The 19,045-nt window shown below is 44.1% G+C and overlaps 1 protein-coding gene across 1 annotated transcript; it reads left to right on the top strand.

Annotated features, from left to right (window-relative positions):
• The first annotated feature begins 2,839 nt into the window (after positions 1 to 2,839).
• On the top strand, positions 2,840 to 10,447 carry LOC121980770 (cell division cycle protein 48 homolog). The gene is made up of 9 exons (XM_042532973.1): positions 2,840 to 2,987; positions 3,123 to 3,285; positions 3,620 to 3,848; positions 7,254 to 8,020; positions 8,112 to 8,333; positions 8,636 to 8,707; positions 8,787 to 9,068; positions 9,141 to 9,500; positions 9,975 to 10,447. The coding sequence occupies exons 1-9, from the start codon at positions 2,953 to 2,955 to the stop codon at positions 10,266 to 10,268; spliced, it is 2,424 nt and encodes an 807-aa protein (XP_042388907.1). The 5' UTR covers positions 2,840 to 2,952; the 3' UTR covers positions 10,269 to 10,447.
• The last annotated feature ends 8,598 nt before the right edge of the window (positions 10,448 to 19,045 follow it).

The following is a 19,045-nucleotide window of genomic DNA, read 5'->3' as shown; positions in this document are numbered from 1 at the left end:
CAAAAGCATCTCCTGATCGGTCTACAGACCGATCAGATTACACTCAGTGGGCTACTGAGTGTTTCCTGATCGGTCACCAGACCGATCAGATTACACTCAGTGTGCTACTGAGTGTTCCCTGATCGATCCACAGACCGATCAGATTACACTCAGTGTGCTACTGACTGTTTCCTGATCGGTCACCAGACCGATCAATGGAAACTCAGTTTTACAGCTTCACTGGATCGGTCTGTCGACCGATCCACTGTCCTATGTATCATTGGATCGGTCGGCAGACCGATCCAATGTGCCATGGAATCATTCTGACCTAATTCGGTCCACAGAATGAGCTCCCGAGCCCTCTCTGATTTCATCAGGTCCAGAGAACGAGCTACCGAGCCCTCTCTGATTTCGTCAGGTCCAGAGAACGAGCTACCGAGCCCTCTCTGACATAGTCCGGAGAACGAGCTACCGAGCCCTCTCCGACTTCGTCAGGTCCAGAGAATGAGCTGCCGAGCCCTCTCTGACCTAGTCCGGAGAACGAGCTACCGAGCCCTCTCCGACTTCGTCAGGTCCAGAGAATGAGCTGCCGAGCCCTCTCTGACCTAGTCCGGAGAACGAGCTACCGAGCCCTCTCCGACTTCGTCAGGTCCAGAGAACGAGCTGCCGAGCCCTCTCTGACCTAGTCCGGAGAACGAGCTACCGAGCCCTCTCCGACTTCGTCAGGTCCAGAGAACGAGCTGCCGAGCCCTCTCTGACCTAGTCCGGAGAACGAGCTACCGAACCCTCTCCGACTTCGCGTGCCAAGTTTCCAACTTGGACTTTTCCCTTCCACTCGATCAACCTTGATCATTAATTAAAACGAGTTTAATTAACATCTGATACAAACTTAAATCCGTGTCAACATCAAAACAACAGCCAGGTCAGACTGTATCAACAGCTTTACCCTTCTCTCCCCTTCCCCTTCATAGCTCACTCTCTCCCAAACAAGGGTAAAAATTCATTTTACCCATGTTTACCTTTCCCTCTCCTTTACTCACCTCCTCCCAAACAGAGGGTTATAGTGAGGTGGCGAGGTTGGGCGTGACCTTAGTAGTGTGCCGTAGTCAGCTTGAATTCGCCCCCCCCCCCTCCCCCTAAATGCAAATTCTTGCTACGTCACTGCGAGCAACCAGAGCAAAAATCTCCGCCTGTAGCCCACCGCCGTGAGTTGTCGTGCGGAGAAAAGACTGCAAGTGGCTGTTATTCCGTTCCAACTGTTTTGATCCATTTTTTTGCTGTTATAACGTCGGAGAATGACATTTCAGAGGGCTCTCAGCTTTGCATGAAATGCATGCTGAGAGGTGGATGTAGACCGCAAAGAGGTTGAACAAGGACATGACCTTTAAGATAAAAAAAATAATTAAAATTGATGAGCAGGAAGAGAAAGGATTTATTTGTAAAAAATTAAAGCGATTTGAAGTATATAGAAATCTCAAGGATGAGGAAAAGACTTTTTATTTTATTTTTAAAATTGTATCAAATATTTTGGAGAGCTATTATTAGTTAAAATTTATATCCAAGGATTTCTAAAAAAATCCATGAAAATCTATTGAAATTTTGGATACCAAAAATTTTCATAGAGTTTTAAAAAGTCAAGTTTGAATATCACATGACTTTTTTAAAGCTCTATAAAAATCTAATTTGGATACCCACTATATTTCTATAAAGTTTATAAAAGTCTAAATTGAATACACCTAGACTTTTAAAATCCACAAAAATCATTCAAAGTAATTAAAAATTCAACATTAAATACACCGACCTAAATTCATGCTCATAAAAAAAGTCAAGCAAAGGTTGAACAATCATTTTAATGACTTGATTCATTTTAGACTCAACTATAAAATTTGACTCACTTGACTTATTTATGACCCTAGTTTTAGTCAAAATTATTTATTGACTCTATTTTGATATTTTTATATAAAAAATATTCCGATGATATAAATAATTAGAGATTTCTATTTTGAGCGAGTTTTGGTGAATAGGTAGTTTTTGCACATATTTTATTTTGATTTTTAAAATAATCATAGCTACTAATTAGTCAATGATTACAATTCTCTTTAAATCTCTTGTTCTAATTATAGGAGTTTCATGCGACCCAAGGTTGATTTTATTTGTCTTTAAAGAAAAAGCACTAATGAGTTTTTTTAATTGCGGGGATAAGCTTTATCATTGTAGCACAAAGGCATAATCAATAGCGGATTTCTAACTAAATATGCTAACTTGTGAAATATTTAGTCAAGACTCATGATTTTTTCCTTTATTAAACAATCTAGTTAATGGCTTCGTTTTATTCTTTTAATGAACTTGTTTTATTTTAAAAAATTTAAAAGGAAATTCTTATGAACTAAGCATTTTAGGAAATAAATCATCTCATCAAAAGCACTTACTATTTGTATTATTAGTTCAATGGGGTTTCATCTCTCATCATCAATCAAACACCATTTTTGGAAATTTTAACTTACGAGAGAAATTAAAATTCAATTAACCAATTATAATACTCAATTAAGGATCGAATATTTGAATTATGATATAATAAGTAAAGAATATATTTAATTCTTAATTCTTTACTAATCGGGTTTCCTCCTCTTCTCCTTCCGTCCGAATCAACGGTTGAGATTTATTCCCTTTACGGGGAGACCCGAAATCTGATTGTTATCGAAATCCAACGGAGCAGGCTCATGGCGGCCGCGCGTCCCTGAACAGTCCGCATATGAGTGGGATAATGAGATAGAACGTAATCCGTTGGATTGAAACTACGAACGGCGATGTACGCTCCCGCATAACGATCAGATGAACCCGCGACTTTGCTTCCTTAACAAGAATTCCTCGTGTAATTACCCTTCTGCGCCTATAAATTTCCCGTCACTGCAGTCGATAGCTTTTATCTTCTCATCGCTTCTTCTCGCCGTCGTTTTTTGGATCTTGATCTCGATGGCGAACCCGGGCGAGGCCTCCTCTTCCGATCCGTGAGTCTCCACTGCCTTCTTTCTTTGATTTTCGTTTTTTGGCTTCGCGATTTCTATCTGGATTGTTAAGATTTTGTTTTTTGTTTTGTTTTTTTATGTTGGTTCTAATTGGATGGATGGTGGAAATTGATGCAGAAAGGGGAAGAAGGATTACAGCACGGCGATCCTCGAGAAGAAGAAGGCGCCGAACCGTTTGATTGTGGATGAAGCTACAAATGACGACAATTCGGTTGTTTCGATGCATCCCGACACGATGGAGAAGCTGCAGCTGTTTCGTGGCGATACCATACTCTTGAAGGTTCCAAGATTGTTTCCTCTTAACTGTATCCGATTGCAGCTAGTCCAGCAGTAGGGGTTTTAGATGAACTGGAAAAATTAGGGTTTTTTTTAGGATCTTAAGATTTGTGATAGTTTGGGGCTTTGTGGGTGATTGTGCTTCTTCAGATTATGCCTTTTCTAACATTACATGAATTCTAATTATGTTCGACTTCTGACATCTATTGGGCGAACTTTGAATGTATAATGATTTTACTTTGCTGAGTGACTGTCAATGTCCAGAATTAGGCTGGACTTCAGTTGGAAAAATCTGGTCTTCCTAAGCTGACAAATTTCACACTATTTGTTTTCTTCAGGGGAAGAAAAGAAGGGATACAATCTGTATTGCTCTAGCTGATGATACATGCGATGAACCAAAGATCAGGATGAACAAGGTTGTCAGATCAAATCTCAGGGTGAGGCTTGGTGACGTTGTATCTGTTCATCAATGCCAAGATGTCAAGTATGGAAAGCGTGTCCACATACTTCCTATTGATGACACAATTGAAGGAGTTACAGGAAACTTGTTTGATGCATATTTGAAACGTGAGTTTTCATTAAATTTCTCCTGAATGAATATAGATATTTATCAGCTTATGTTGTATATGTTGTTTTACTTATTGTCGGCTTTGCTATGATTTCTCTTCTAAAATTATTTGCCTATAAGGTGATCATTAATATCATGGCTCATGTTAATGAGACAATTTGTGGTATTGTTGCTGGAACTCATTACATAACATGTTTCAGTTTTTCAAATAAAGAACTTATGCACTATGCTTACACTATAGTCTTCTGTCTCATCATATTCAAGCTTCTATTTGGAATAAATACATTCAAATTCTAGATATTTATTCATCCCGTTTGAATTTTGGAAAATTCTGCTTCTTTTAAGTCCCATTCTTTTTGTTTAGCTGAACATATAACTCTAACCTTTAATCATTTGATAAGAATACCTCAATACTCTACTTGTCTGATTTGAAAACGGTTCCAATCGTTGGCAATGTTAATTGCAATGGAGCAACCTTTCTATTTCGAGAAATCCTGTGTGTATGTACTACAGCAAGATGTGTCCTTCTTGGTAGATTTGACTTCCAGGTCAAATTAGGATTACTTTTATGCTTTAACTATTTTCCCTGTTCTGTGCTTGAAATTGATTTGAACCCTCATTTGATTCGAGCAAACAATATGATTAATTGGTTTTGAGATGCTCTGCTTTCATGGCCATTTCGTAGCTGTTCATTGTTAAAATGCCCTTTATAACAGTTGAACACCTGGATTCATGGGTTCTAATTAAACTTCTCTTGTGGTTCACAATCACATCTTTCATAGTATTTATTCATTGAGTATAGTGGTCATTCTCTGTTCTCTTATGAAAAAAGATGCTGTGATCAGTGATCACACAATATTATCTCTTTTGAAAATGTAATTTATTAATTGGGTGGATACTTCTTTTGTTTCTTGATTCTAGACCCTCTTACTAGCAAGGGATATGCACTCAATCTTAACCTTGGTTGGATAGAAAAGTAAATATCTGAGTAAATGCATATTGATATCTTATTTTAGAGTTGTAGATGGAGAATTTATAAGATACTAATTCATTAATATCTTTAGTCTAATGGCATTTAAATCAAAATTTAAACCTGTAATATGCTTTTCATTTCTCCAATTGGAGTCTCCTCATCAAAGTCAATAGTGTTCAAACATGCATATGAAATTGAGAGTTCATCATTGATGTTCCTAACCAATTGTGACAGTTGACATAAGTGAATTATGATATTGTATGATGTTATAATGGTTATCAGATACCGACTAAAATTTACTTTGTTGGAATTCCATTAACTCGTATATTGAGGATGGTACTAATTCCACCAACTTAAAGATATATCACTATTTTCATTTCTATGCTAGTACTCCCTGTCAACTGAAGGCATTAAAGAGCTGCATTCTAAAGCATTTTCCAAGTTTAATACAAATTAGATGCAATTTTTAAAGCACAATAACTATGCCCATAGTTATTTGAGGCGTGAAGCGACCAAAAGTGCATAGGTGCCGTGGGGCCTAAGGCGCTAGGCGCAAGGTGAGGTGCACACCTTACCGAAGTAAGACATGGATATACATTTTTACAATTCAAACATATATAGAAAATTTTTGCCAAAATATTTCACCAACAAAATTCAAATATTTCGCAAACTATTAAACAATAATGTAAATATAAAATTTACTAACATTCAAATATTGAAATAGTTTATTTTTATAATCAAAATCAGATTTTAAATTAAACAAAAATCAAAATCAATGAATGAAAATTCTAAACTAATTTACAATTTGAATTTGTGAGCAACGAAAAATAAAATAATTAGAATGTAAATCGATAAGAAAACTTATGAACTTAATGTGAGAAAAAAATATACTGTTATGACGAAACAAAAGGAGAAAAGCAAGAAAGTGTAGCCAAATTTAGAAGACTGTTGATGGTGTAGGTGAGAGAAGAGTTTACTTTTGAGAAGGGAGTGGAGTGGAGTGGAGGGGAGGTTGATGCTAATTTTTTAGGGGAGAAAAAGAGTCATGCAAGAGAAAATTAGTGAAATAAGTTTGCAAGGAACTAAGGGCATCTTCAATGGATAGAGCTCTAAATGAGCTCTTTTTTATGATCTCAATATGCCACATCAATAATATGAAAACTTATTGAAACATCTCCAATGGTTAGAGCTCTAAATGAACTTTTTTGTGATCCAATTCATAGCATGTAGTTGCATGGCTACGAGCATATTGCATCAATTTTGAGACAAAAGAGTAGGTTTAAGTTTAAACTACAAACCTCAAACCTCACATCTACAATGGTTCAAGGCTTTTTATTCCGTTTTTTTTTTAAATTTTATAAACCTCTCATAAACCTTGTATTGGAGATGCCCATAATGTTCATTTTCTAGGGGAGAGGAAGAGTCAAGCAAGAAAAATGTGTCGCATGCATACAAGTTAATGCAACCTTATTAATTTAAATGGTCTTTAAAGGTATGGATTGGACTTAACAAAAAAATTAAAACTTTAGTAAAACAAGGAAAATTGTGCCTTAAGCGCGCCTTAACCTCTCAAAAGGCGCGCTTCATTCAAGTACTTGCCTTGGGTGATTGGCTAGGCGTTGCGCCCAGGCGCATGCTTTTCACAACTATGACTATGCCGATTGATTTCCCCAGCATGCAAACTAAGTATTTATGCAAAGACTGGTCACTTGATTTTGTCTTTGTTAAATCATTCTTTATACATTCATTTTGTAATTTATGTTTCTGGTATATGATCAATTCTGGATTTCTTGTTTACTTGCTAGTCTTTTGCATTGGTAATCTAACTAATCAAGCTACCTGCCTATTTCTTGAAGTTTTCTTGCAATCTTATTGTGATCTATAATTTATTTGATTCATATACTTTGATCAGAAAAAGTCTTGATAAATCATCTTTTCTACTTCCTAATGCTGAAATGCTGTAGTAGTATTTTTCTCATGTGAATATGCATTTAATGTTTTCATGAGCTCAGATTGGTGGTTCTAAGTGGAGTAGATCAGAGATTCTGTAATGTGAGTCAAGATTTATGCTCACTCTATGTCTGGTGCATACTTGAGTCATTAGTTTTCCTCATTTGGTTTATGCTAACTACATAGTCCACACTACCTAGTGGGATAAGGCTTGGTTGTTGTTGGTTTATGCTGGCTACATCTATCTTATTCAGTTTCAATTTGATCAGTTCCTAATCCTATTTTCCATACGCAGTATTATACTTGTGAATTTATGCATACCATTGCATTTTTACCCTATGTTAATATGGTTTCAATATATTGGAACCACATGAAAATTTATGCTAGCTTTAACAATACTTACGAAGGCTGGAGTTATCTGATACTCGTGACTTGCTTTCTTTATTATTCTCTTTTAACTTAACAATTAACATTTTTGCAGCTTATTTTCTAGAAGCCTATCGTCCTGTTAGAAAAGGGGATCTTTTCCTCGTCAGAGGGGGTATGAGGAGTGTTGAGTTTAAGGTTATAGAAACTGATCCTGCTGAGTACTGTATTGTCGCTCCTGATACTGAGATTTTCTGTGAGGGGGAGCCTGTAAAAAGAGAAGACGAAGACAGGCTTGATGAGGTAGGTTATGATGATGTTGGAGGAGTTAGGAAACAAATGGCTCAAATAAGAGAGCTAGTAGAGCTTCCTCTAAGACATCCTCAATTATTTAAATCTATTGGCGTCAAGCCGCCAAAAGGTATTTTGTTGTATGGACCACCTGGTTCAGGTAAGACTTTAATAGCAAGAGCAGTTGCAAATGAGACGGGAGCCTTTTTCTTTTGCATCAATGGCCCAGAGATCATGTCAAAGCTAGCTGGTGAGAGTGAGAGTAATTTGAGGAAGGCTTTCGAAGAAGCAGAGAAAAATGCACCCTCAATTATCTTTATTGATGAGCTTGATTCCATTGCTCCCAAGAGAGAAAAAACTCATGGGGAAGTTGAAAGGCGTATAGTTTCTCAACTATTAACACTGATGGATGGGTTGAAGTCACGTGCTCATGTAATGGTCATTGGAGCTACCAACAGGCCGAACAGTATTGATCCAGCTCTTAGACGATTCGGTAGGTTTGACAGAGAAATTGACATTGGTGTCCCTGATGAGGTTGGACGATTGGAGGTTCTTCGCATCCATACTAAGAACATGAAGCTATCTGATGATGTAAGTGACCATTTGCCAATTGTTGTTACCTTGTTCAATAAACATGTGGCAGTGAATGTTGATTTTATGCAGTTTGCTTTCTATAATGCAGGTTGATTTGGAAAGGATTGCTAAGGACACACATGGCTATGTTGGGGCTGACCTTGCTGCTTTATGCACTGAAGCTGCTCTCCAGTGTATCCGGGAAAAGATGGACATAATTGATCTAGAAGATGAATCAATTGATGCAGAGATTCTCAACTCTATGGCTGTTACAAATGAACATTTTAAGACTGCTTTGGGATCTAGTAACCCATCTGCTCTCCGTGAAACTGTAAGTCTTCATTGATAACTATAATCATTTTCAATTGCTTTAGTTTACTACATTGCTAAAAGTTGAAAATAAGAAATTTGAGATTGATGTTTTTTTCTAATTTAAACGACACTTTTCAGCTCAAAAAAATCCTATAAACTCAAATGTCTGGTTGGCAACTTGTGGCTACTGCCATAGGTTATTGAATGGCCTAAAAAAAAAAATCCTTTTTTTCTTCTTCAAATGCTTTTGGCACTTGGGATATAAGCTGGTATATTCATTTATCCTTGAGAAATGCTGATAGTTTTTTGGATTTTGATAAGGTCGTCGAAGTACCAAATGTCAGCTGGGATGATATTGGTGGGCTGGAAAATGTCAAGAGGGAGCTGCAAGAGGTAGTTTCATGGATATTTTGATGTTTTATGCCCACCGAGTGCTTGACAGTGATTTTTGATTATTTTTTTTCTTCTGCAGACTGTCCAATATCCAGTTGAGCATCCTGAGAAGTTTGAGAAGTTTGGAATGTCTCCTTCCAAGGGAGTTTTGTTTTATGGTCCACCGGGATGTGGTAAAACATTGCTAGCTAAGGCCATTGCTAATGAATGCCAAGCTAATTTCATTAGTGTGAAGGGTCCTGAATTGCTGACCATGTGGTTTGGTGAAAGCGAAGCAAATGTGCGTGAAATATTTGATAAGGCTCGCCAATCTGCACCATGTGTGCTCTTTTTTGATGAACTTGACTCCATTGCGACTCAGGTTAGCTATTGTTGTCAACTTTTGCCGTTTCAGTTTGTCTTCAACTCTAACTGTTTTGTTTTGTCCCTGTAGAGAGGCAGCAGTGTCGGTGATGCAGGAGGTGCTGCTGATAGGGTTCTTAATCAGCTACTGACAGAGATGGATGGCATGAATGCCAAGAAAACTGTATTCATTATCGGGGCAACCAACAGACCAGATATCATAGATCCTGCTCTGCTTAGGCCTGGCCGGTTGGACCAGTTGATTTATATTCCTTTACCAGATGAGGCCTCTCGGTACCAAATTTTTAAAGCTTGCCTAAGAAAATCTCCAGTGGCAAAAGATGTTGAGCTGAGGGCTCTTGCGAAGTACACTCAGGGATTTAGTGGTGCGGACATCACAGAAATTTGTCAGCGGGCATGCAAGTATGCCATTAGAGAAAACATTGAAAAGGTAATGCCATTTCTGTATTGGTTCACTTGTTTCTGTTACTACTGCAGTGCAAATTTATAGCATGCCAAATGTTACTGATCTTGCATTTAAAAAACACAAACTTATCAGGTTTTCTTTTCAATAGAAACCAGCAACTTTGCATGTAAGCTAAGCTTTATTATAACTGGCAAGAAGTTGTGTGGGAGAAATAGGTGCTGGAACTACAACATTTGGAACAATTCCTTTACACTGATAGCGCCAGTTTGTTGAATCAATTCATCAGTTGTGTTATTCGTGTTTCAGAACCTAACCTTCAACATTTCATGGCTCACACTTTTTTTTATTATTGTATACTTGTTTTTATTTTGAAATAGAGCTGGTTTATAGATATAATTCTGGTATGAGCACTTTCATAACTATTTTTCGTCAATGTAGTTCCTTTCTGATTTTCCTGCAGTGATTGGGTTAGAAAATTCTGGTCACCTTGTTCTGCAGGACATTGAAAGAGAAAAGAGGAAGAGTGAAAATCCTGAAGCCATGGAGGAAGACGATGAGGCTGATGACATAGCAGAGATCAAAGCCGTTCATTTTGAAGAGTCAATGAAGTTTGCCCGCAGGAGTGTCAGCGACGCTGACATTCGCAAGTACCAAGCATTTGCTCAAACTTTGCAGCAGTCACGGGGTCTTGGCAGTGAGTTCCGTTTTGCCGATCGTTCTGAAGCTACACCTGGAGCAGACCCTTTTGCAACCCCAACTGTCGATGCTGATGATGATGATTTATATAGTTAGTTAACTGATTTAGAAGAATGGATAAAATGTTATTGTGATACCATGTTGAATTTCCACCTTTAGTTTTCGTCGTGTTGACTCCATACTACGAATTTAAGGGCACAGGATGTGCTCATAGGCATTGGTATCACTATATGACTATATCCAAGTAAAAACCTTTCACTTGTGATTTATTGTTACAGTTTAGTTTGTGCATCGCATAGGATCTGTTCTTGCTGCAAAATAAAAGATAAATACAGTTCGGATACGAACTGTTGCAGGAAGAAAAAAAAACGTTTCACTTTTGCATTAAATAGAATGGTTATAACAAATTCAGTTTGATGAATATGGTCAAAGTGATAATTCTTGGATATATGTGCATGAAGAAGATAGGGAAGAGGTATGAAGTTTTATTGTGAATGAGATTTTAGTTTTACATTGGGAGTTTCAAAGTATATTAGTTGGTTTATATTGATTTACATGCATTGATGATGTGAATAAATGCAGGAGAGATTCTTTCACGCGTAGATGCTATAAATTCAGGACTTCAATTGCATTGAATTAAGTTGACTCATGTGCGAACACGACCTGCGCGCGTTGAATGTCAGACTGGTCAGGATAAAATTTGTCCAAGTGGGCGATCACAGGCAATAGACACACAAGTAGTAGTTCTCCACCTTCGTTCCCCTCTGTTTCCCTCCTTTGTTCTGCATCACTTGCTTGGCAGATTATCTGTGGTAGCAGTCGGGTAACTCTTAGTTCACCGTGGTAACCACGAGTTCTTCGTGCGCGTCACAATTAATCGTTGTATTTTAGGAAATAGACGACCCGAGAAAACTTTGAAACACAGTCAGAGGTGGAGCGAATCTGTTTCAAGGAAACTGTATCTGATGCGGATGCAGCTTGGGGCGTAGGAGTGATTAGGGAGAAAGGGAGAGGCAGTTCGGTTATTTGCAAGATTAGGGCTTTGAGTTTATAAGATGCACGGTTCATGGGGAAGAAAGGGGCTGGTTTTTTCTCCGCCGCCGAGCTCACACGAGGGGAAAGAGTCCCTTCTCTACGCCGGCGTCGCCTCCGGCAGCCACCACTGCTACCTCCAGTGGCCCTACGTCACCTCCTGCGATCATCACCGCTGATGCCTCCAACGGCCGGCGTCGCCTCCGGCAGCCACCGTTGTTGCCTCCAGTGGCTCGCGCCACCTCCGATAGCCACCGCTGCTACCTTCAGTGGCCTGCGTCACCTCCTGCGGCCATCGCCGCTGCCTCCAGCGGCCGGCGTCGCCTCCGGCAGCCACCGCTGCTGCCTCCAATGGCCCTACGTCGCCTCCTGCGACCATCGCCACTGATGCCTCCAGCGGCCGGCGTCGCCTCCGGCAGCCACCGCTGCTGCCTCCAATGGCCCTACGTCGCCTCTTGCGATCATCGCCGCTGATGCCTCCAGCGGCCGGCGTCGCTTCCGGCAGCCACCGCTACTGCTTCCAGTGGCTTGCGTCGCCTCCTGCAGCCATCGCCGCTGCCTCCAGCGGCCGACGTCACCTCCGGCAGCCACCGCTGCTGCCTCCAGTGGCACGCGCCACCTCCGGCGGCCACCGCCTCTACCTCCAGTGGCTCGCGCCACCTCCGGCGGCCACCGCCTCTACCTCCAGTGGCTCGCGCCACCTCTGCCGGCCACCGCCTCTACCCCCAGCGGCTGGCGACGCCTCCGGCGGCCACCGCCTCTCTCTCTCTCTAGCGGTCAGTGCTGCTTCCGGCGGCCATGGCAACTGCCACCGCCGCCTCTTCCCGCGTCTAGCGCCGTACAGCGGTCGTCGCCGTCTCTCCCAGCAGCTGCCACCACTTCTTGTGGCCTTACAGGCGACTCTAGCGTACCCACAGGCGACTCCGATGACTCTACAGTCGGTGCCCACTGTTTGCTGCGCAGATCTGACCATTGTTGGATGTCGGCCATCGAGCCGTTCTATTTCATTTCGTATCATTATCATGCTTGTGAGTTATTAATATTATCCGGCCTGCGCGCCGTTGTCGCATTCTGGCCTGTGAGCCGAGGTCATATACTAGTTGTGTCGTCGTCGTATTTTGATTGTGTGCCACCTTTAGATCCAGGTCGTATTCGGCTCCATGTCGGCACCTCTGAACCTCCTCTTCAGTCGGCTCAGATGCATACACTATTCCGGGTCACAACGACTCGATCAGCTTCACTACCAGTTCACTGATCCATCCGAGGGCGTCCCCCTGGGTCAAGGTACGTCACTGTACTTATCTTACATTTAGTTAGTTGTTCTACTATTATTCGGCCACTCATATATCCGTGGAATCTGTCTCGAGCATTGGAGTACTAGAGACAGGGGCGACCCGGTCGCTGGCTGTAGGTAGCATTGACCGGAGGACTTTGGATGACTTGGTCAACGCAGAAGACAGCTCACCACCCGGATCAGGGAGATGCAGTCAACATTCCAGACACGTCATTCCGGCATCCCCATCTTCCCAGATTCCTGACAGGATCAAATTGACGCCGTCTGTGGGAACACACCTGATCTGGAACGTTAAGATGGATGACGCCGAAAAATTCTACCATCCTCATGACCTTGGTAGGTTTCGACGAATGTGTCATTCTCCTCACTCCACGGGTATTCGGGAGTCGAGGAACTGAGTCAAATCCTCTGCTAGTCGGTAGGTCAATTTTTGCGTTATCTTTTCTCTTTCAGTTATATGATCTGCCCTAGTTCCTCGATCGAAGACCCCGTGCCGATCGACCGGGTGTATATTAGCTGAGCCACGGGCTCGATGTCGAAGACCTCGTGCCGATCGGCCGACCGTATATTATCCGAGCCATGGGCTCGATGTCGAAGACCCCGTGCCGATCTGCCGGACGTATATTAACCGAGCCATGAGCTCGATGTCGAAGATCCCGTGTCGATCGGCCGGATGTATATTATCCGAGTCACGGGCTCGATGTCGAAGACCTCGCGTCGATCGACCGGGCGTATATTAGCCGAGCCACGGACTCGATGTCGAAGATCCCGTGCCGATCGACCGGGCGTATATTATCCGAGTCACGGACTCGATGTCGAAGATCCCGTGCCGATCAGCCGGACGTATATTAGCCGAGCCACGGGCTCGATGTCGAAGACCCCGTGCCGATCGGCCGGGTGTATATTAGCCAAGCCACAAGCTCGATGTCGAAGACCCTGTGCCGATCGGGCGGACGTATATTATCCGAGCCACGAGCTCGATGTCGAAGACCCCGTGCCGATCGACCGGGTGTATATTAGCCGAGCCACGGGCTCGATGTCGAAGACCCCGTGCCGATCGGTCGGGCGTATATTATTCGAGTCACGGGCTCGATGTCGAAGACCCTGTGTCGATCGACCGGGTGTATATTAGCCGAGCCACGGGCTCGATGTCGAAGACCCCGTGCCGATCGGCCGGACGTATATTATCCGAGTCACCGACTCGATGTCCAAGACCCCGTGTCGATCGACCGGGTGTATATTATCCGAGCCACGGGCTCGATGTCGAAGACCCTGTGACGATCGACCGGGTGTATATTAGCCGAGCCACGAGCTCGATGTCGAAGACCCCATGCCGATCAGCCGGGTGTATATTAGCCAAGCCACGGGCTCGATGTCGAAGACCCCATGCCGATCGGTCGGGCGTATATTATCCGAGCCACGGGCTCGATGTCGAAGACCCCGTGCCCATCGACCGTGTGTATATTAGCCGAGTCATGGGCTCGATGTCGAAGACCCCGTGCCGATCGGCCGGGTGTATATTAGCCGAGCAACAGGCTCGATGTCGAAGACCCTGTGTCGCTCAACCGGAAGTGGACGTATATTATCCGAGTCACGGGCTCGATGTTGAAGACCCCGTGCTGATCGGCCGGGCGTATATTATCCGAGCCACGGGCTCGATGTCGAAGACCCCGTGCCGATCGGCCAGGTGTACATTATCTGAGTTGTGAGCTCATTGTCGAAGACTCCGTGCCGATCGGCCAGGTTTGAGTTATGCTTAAAGGTAGTCGAGCGGCGACGTTAAACGCCAGAGTCGAACCGGCGACTATAAATACCCGACTCGAAGACCGTCGAGCAGCGACGTTAAACGCCAAAGTCGAATAGGCGACTATAAATACCCGGCTCGAAGACCGTCGAGCGGCGACGTTAAATGCCAGAGTCGAACCGACGACTATAAATATCCGGCTTGAAGACCATCGAGCGGCGACGTTAAACGTCAGAGCCGAACCGACGGTTATAAATACCCGGCTCGAAGACTGTCAAGCGGCGACGTTAAACGCCAGAGTCGAACCGGCGACTATAAATATCTGGCTCGAAGACCGTCGAGCGGCGACATTAACCGCTAGAGTCGAACTGGCGACTATAAATACCCGGCTCGAAGACTGTCGAGCGGTGATGTTAAACACTAGAGTCGAACCGACGACTATAAATACCCAGCTTGAAGACCGTCGAGCAGCGACGTTAAACGCAGAGTCGAACCGGCGACTATAAATACCTGGCTCGAAGACCGTCGAGCGGCGACGTTAAACGCCAGAGTCGAACCGGCGACTATAAATACCCGATTTGAGGACCGTCAAGCGGCGACGTTAAATCCCCGCCTTCATGGACCGGTCCATCAGATATTCTTTCTCCCCCATTCGGGGTCGAGCTTATCAGAGCATCTATCTCCCCCGTTCGGGGTTGAGCTTATCAGAGCATCTGTCTCCCCCATTCGGAGTCGAGCGTATTGGATGATCTCCTATCTCCCCCATTCGGGGTCGAGCGGTCGTCGATGTTCGCGAATCAGCACATCAGATTTCCTATTTTCCCTGGTTGGGATCAAGGCGTCATTGCTGGCCTCGCACTAGCTTATCAGACCTGCTATCTCCCCCGTTCGGGGTCGAGCGTACTTCATTCCCCCGCTCAGGGTCGAGCGGCCTTTATTGGTCGCGGACCTACTTATCAGATCTCTCATTTCTCCTGTTCAGAGTCGGGCGCTTCTCACTGGTCATACACCGGCTTATAAGAGCATCTTATCTCCCCTGTTCGGGATCGAGCTATCTCCGATATTCACAAACAAGAGTATCTCCATTGATTTTGCACCAGAATATCTCACGGGCGATGCGCCCGCTCGGCTGGCGACTTTCGCTTCCATGCGCCTTCGACTCACGGGCTACACTCCAGTTCAGTTCACGTGCGTGTGCCCGTTCGGCTTATGACTTTCGCTTTCGTGCGTTTCTGATTCATGGGTTATACTCTCGTTCAGTTCGCAGGTGATGCGCCGGCTCGACTCACGACTTTCGTTTCCGTGAGCATGTGATTTTGCGGGCTATGCTTCCGCTCCGTTTTCAAGCTCCACTTCCACCCGGCATTGCTTCGTCACTCGCTCGGTATTCGCCTATGCACTCACTTGGCGTTCGCAGAGAGCTTACCTGGTAGCCACTCGGCACTATTTTTCATCGCTCGGTCAACACTTTGGCAACCACCTAATCCTACGCCTGATCGTCCACTTAGCCACGCATTGTTTTGCTCGACATCCTCGTGGTCGTCAGTTTATGATCGCCCGGACGACATTCTCTAGGCTACTTGTTCAGCACTCTCATAGTCATCTGATCGGTATTGCTTAGTCATCCGCTCGGCCAACATTTTATGATCTATTGGGTGATACTTTTTCGATAGCCCGCTCGGCATCTCGCTTGTCGCCCGACCGCTCGATTCAGCATCGGTCTGGTTGTCGATTTGGTATTATTTCTCGTAGTTCGCTTGACATCGCTGTTGGGGCAATTTCCCTTGGTTAAGGTTGACTAGTTTGACTAAGCTTGAGTCGGGATTTGAATTTTGATATTTGACAATATATGGAGATTGCTAGGGCAATCGTCCGGTTGTGGAGATGGTTAAAGGGTTGACCAGGTTGATAGGAAGACAAGTCAAGTAGGTCAGGGATGACAGGAGACTTGACTGGGGAAGTCCTAACTGGAGGTTAGGCAGTGGTGAAGTCCTAACTGGAGTTTAAGCAGTGATGAAAGTCCTAACTGGAGGTTAGGCATATGAAAGTCCTAACTGGAGGTTAGGCGTATGGAAGTCCTAACTGGAGGTTAGGCAAATTGGAAAGTCCAAGTGTGATCTTGGCAAAGGAGAAAGTCCTGGTGAGGAGCCAGACATTTGGGAAGTCCTGATGAGGAGCCAGGCAACTGAAAGTCCAAGTGTGATCTTGGCAAAGGAGAAAGTCTTGGTGAGGAGCCAGGCAATTGGGAAGTCTTGGTGAGAAGTCAGGCACGGAAAATCCAGATGGTTCAAGGATGACAGGACATCTGGTGAAAGTCTAAGTGGGTCATGGAGGACCATACTTGGTGATTAGAAGTCCAAGGAGAAGTTGGCAAAGAGAAAGTCCAAATGGGTCAAAAGTTGACCGAACTCTTAGGGGTCGTAAGTCCAATAGGGAGTTGGCATGTAACTAGGAAGTTCAGACGTAGTAAACTTCCGAAGGCCATAACTTTTGACTCGGATATCTGAATGAGGTGATATCGGATGCGAAACGAAGCTAATTTCAAGCTCTACACAGTTTTCTGGGTTTCAATCGATTGGACAATCGATTGGGGGGGTTCAATCGATTGGTCAATCGATTGGTTGACGCGAGTTTGTGCAGAAAAGCTCTGGATTGATTGGGTAATCGATCAAAACTTCCCCCAATCAACTGGTCAATCGATTGAGAGAGTTTCTGAGTGAACAGTAAGCTTCTGAATTGATCAGTTGATCGATTGAAACCTCCAATCGATCAGCCGATCGATTGGAGTGCTGGAAATCGCTCGAGAAGCCTTGAATCGATCGGGCAATCGATTCAGGATGATTCCAGAGAGCACAGAGGTGCTCTGGATCGATCGACCGATCAATCCAAAGCCTTCCTAATCGATTGGGAGCAATCCAATCAATTGAGATTCGACCGTTGGCGCAGGTTTTAGCCGTTGGCGTGCGATTCCTTCGGCACTTCTTCGTTTCTTCTCTACGAGTGCTCACAGCAAAGCTCCACAGCAATTCCTTGATTCTCACCGCCAGTTCTTGAAGGTTCTTGGAGGCACATCCAAGTCAAGAGGCGAGTTACAACAAGAGGAAGAAGCTAGGGTTAGGGTTTATTGTACTAATCTTGTAAGATCTCCCTTGTATTTGCTTCTCTTTGTATTCTTGTTGTATTGTGAGCTTGTAAGGCTTCTCCGCCTTCGGTAGTTACCGTAAAAGAGTGTTTTCATAGTGGAGGGTGCGTGAGTGTGTGGATCCTTGGACTAGTCACCTCTTCTTGAAGTAGATACCAAGTAAATCTACTTGTTAGCATTGTATAGTTTGTCTTCGAGTTGTATTCCGCTGCAAATCATCAAGACGAAGCAAATGACGCAAGACGTGAGCGAGAACCGAAGTTCACTCTCCTCTAGCGGGCACAAAGGTCCCTACAATCGCAACCATCTCTTGTGTGACGCTCTCTCGATTACTCGATTCACATTTTTACGGTTGCCTTATCGACATCTTCTCAATCACGCGCTTGGCTCGATCGCCCGTCTTTCTACCTGATCAACATTATCTCTGTTGCCTGGATCGCACTATTTCTCGTCACTCGCTCGATACTACTTGAGTCACTCGCTCGGCATCACCATGGCTACTCGTTTGACATGATAAGACGAGTCCAGTGATCCGATTTCGCGTTTGGTAGCGATTCTGTTTCGGGCTTGGTCTAGTTAGTCGGACTCGCGCCTCCTTCGACTAGACTTGAAGGGGAGGCTTGTGATGCGAATGCAGCTTGGGGCGTAGGAGTGATTAGGGAGAAAGGGAGGGGCAGTTCGGTCATTTGCAAGATTAGGGCTTTGAGTTTATAAGATGCACTTGTTGGTGCGGTTAGCATTAACAATTTAACCAAAGTTTTGATGAATGACAAATCAGGTTAAGTTAGTCTGTTGTTGTCTAACACTCTGATCGAGTGTGCAGGAGAAGTCCAGACAGGTCAACGGGCTGACCGGATGTCTGGCACGAAGCCCAGCTAGGTCGACGGGCTGACTGAATAGCTGGCGAGAAGTTCAAGCGGGTCGACGGGCTGACCGGACGCTTGGCGAGAAGTCCAGCTAGGTCGATGGGTTGACCGGATAGCTGGCGAGAAGTCCAGACGGGTCGAAGGGCTGACCGAACGTCTGGCAGGTGAGTAAAGGTAAGTCACTGGAATGGAGTGACTGTGAGAACGCGTTCCCGGGAAGGGAACATTAGGCGTCGATCCGGCTTAGATCCATTTCGGATATCTAAGTCGAGATCGTGACTAGATTTCGGTCTTAGAAAGACGGAATCTAATTCATACTTTTTCATGTCAAACTCATGAACTGTGCTAACACTTTGTTTTGCAGGAAATTTATTATACTTGCCTCGGACTAACCTTGTCTTGCAGGAGAAGGACCTGTTCTGGAGAAAGGTGGTCCGGGCGCCCGGAGGGGATCCGGGCGCCCGGGAGGCAAGTTTTATCCCGATTGCGCGTCGCCACGTGGAGCTCACTGGTTGGACCTGCCACGTCTCACCAGGGCGTCTGGAAGGGATCCGGGGCGCCCTGAGCTTCATATAAAAGAAGGGGCAAGAGTAGAGCTTAGATATGAACTCAGAATCCAAGATCTGCTACTCTGTGCTCTTGCGACGCCACGAAAAGCTCTCCGACTCAGTGCTGGTTTTGTTTTAATTCTATTGTCGGTATTTTCTTTATCTGTCAATTCTTGTACTTAACTCTGTAATATTCGAATTGATAGTGATTGTCCAACGAAAGTACTCACGGAGTACGGACCTTCGA

This window comes from Zingiber officinale, chromosome 5A (assembly GCF_018446385.1).
Source record: "Zingiber officinale cultivar Zhangliang chromosome 5A, Zo_v1.1, whole genome shotgun sequence".
Taxonomy (NCBI): domain Eukaryota; kingdom Viridiplantae; phylum Streptophyta; class Magnoliopsida; order Zingiberales; family Zingiberaceae; genus Zingiber; species Zingiber officinale.
Note: the sequence above shows the minus strand (reverse complement) of the source record. Positions and strands in the feature narration are given on the sequence as shown.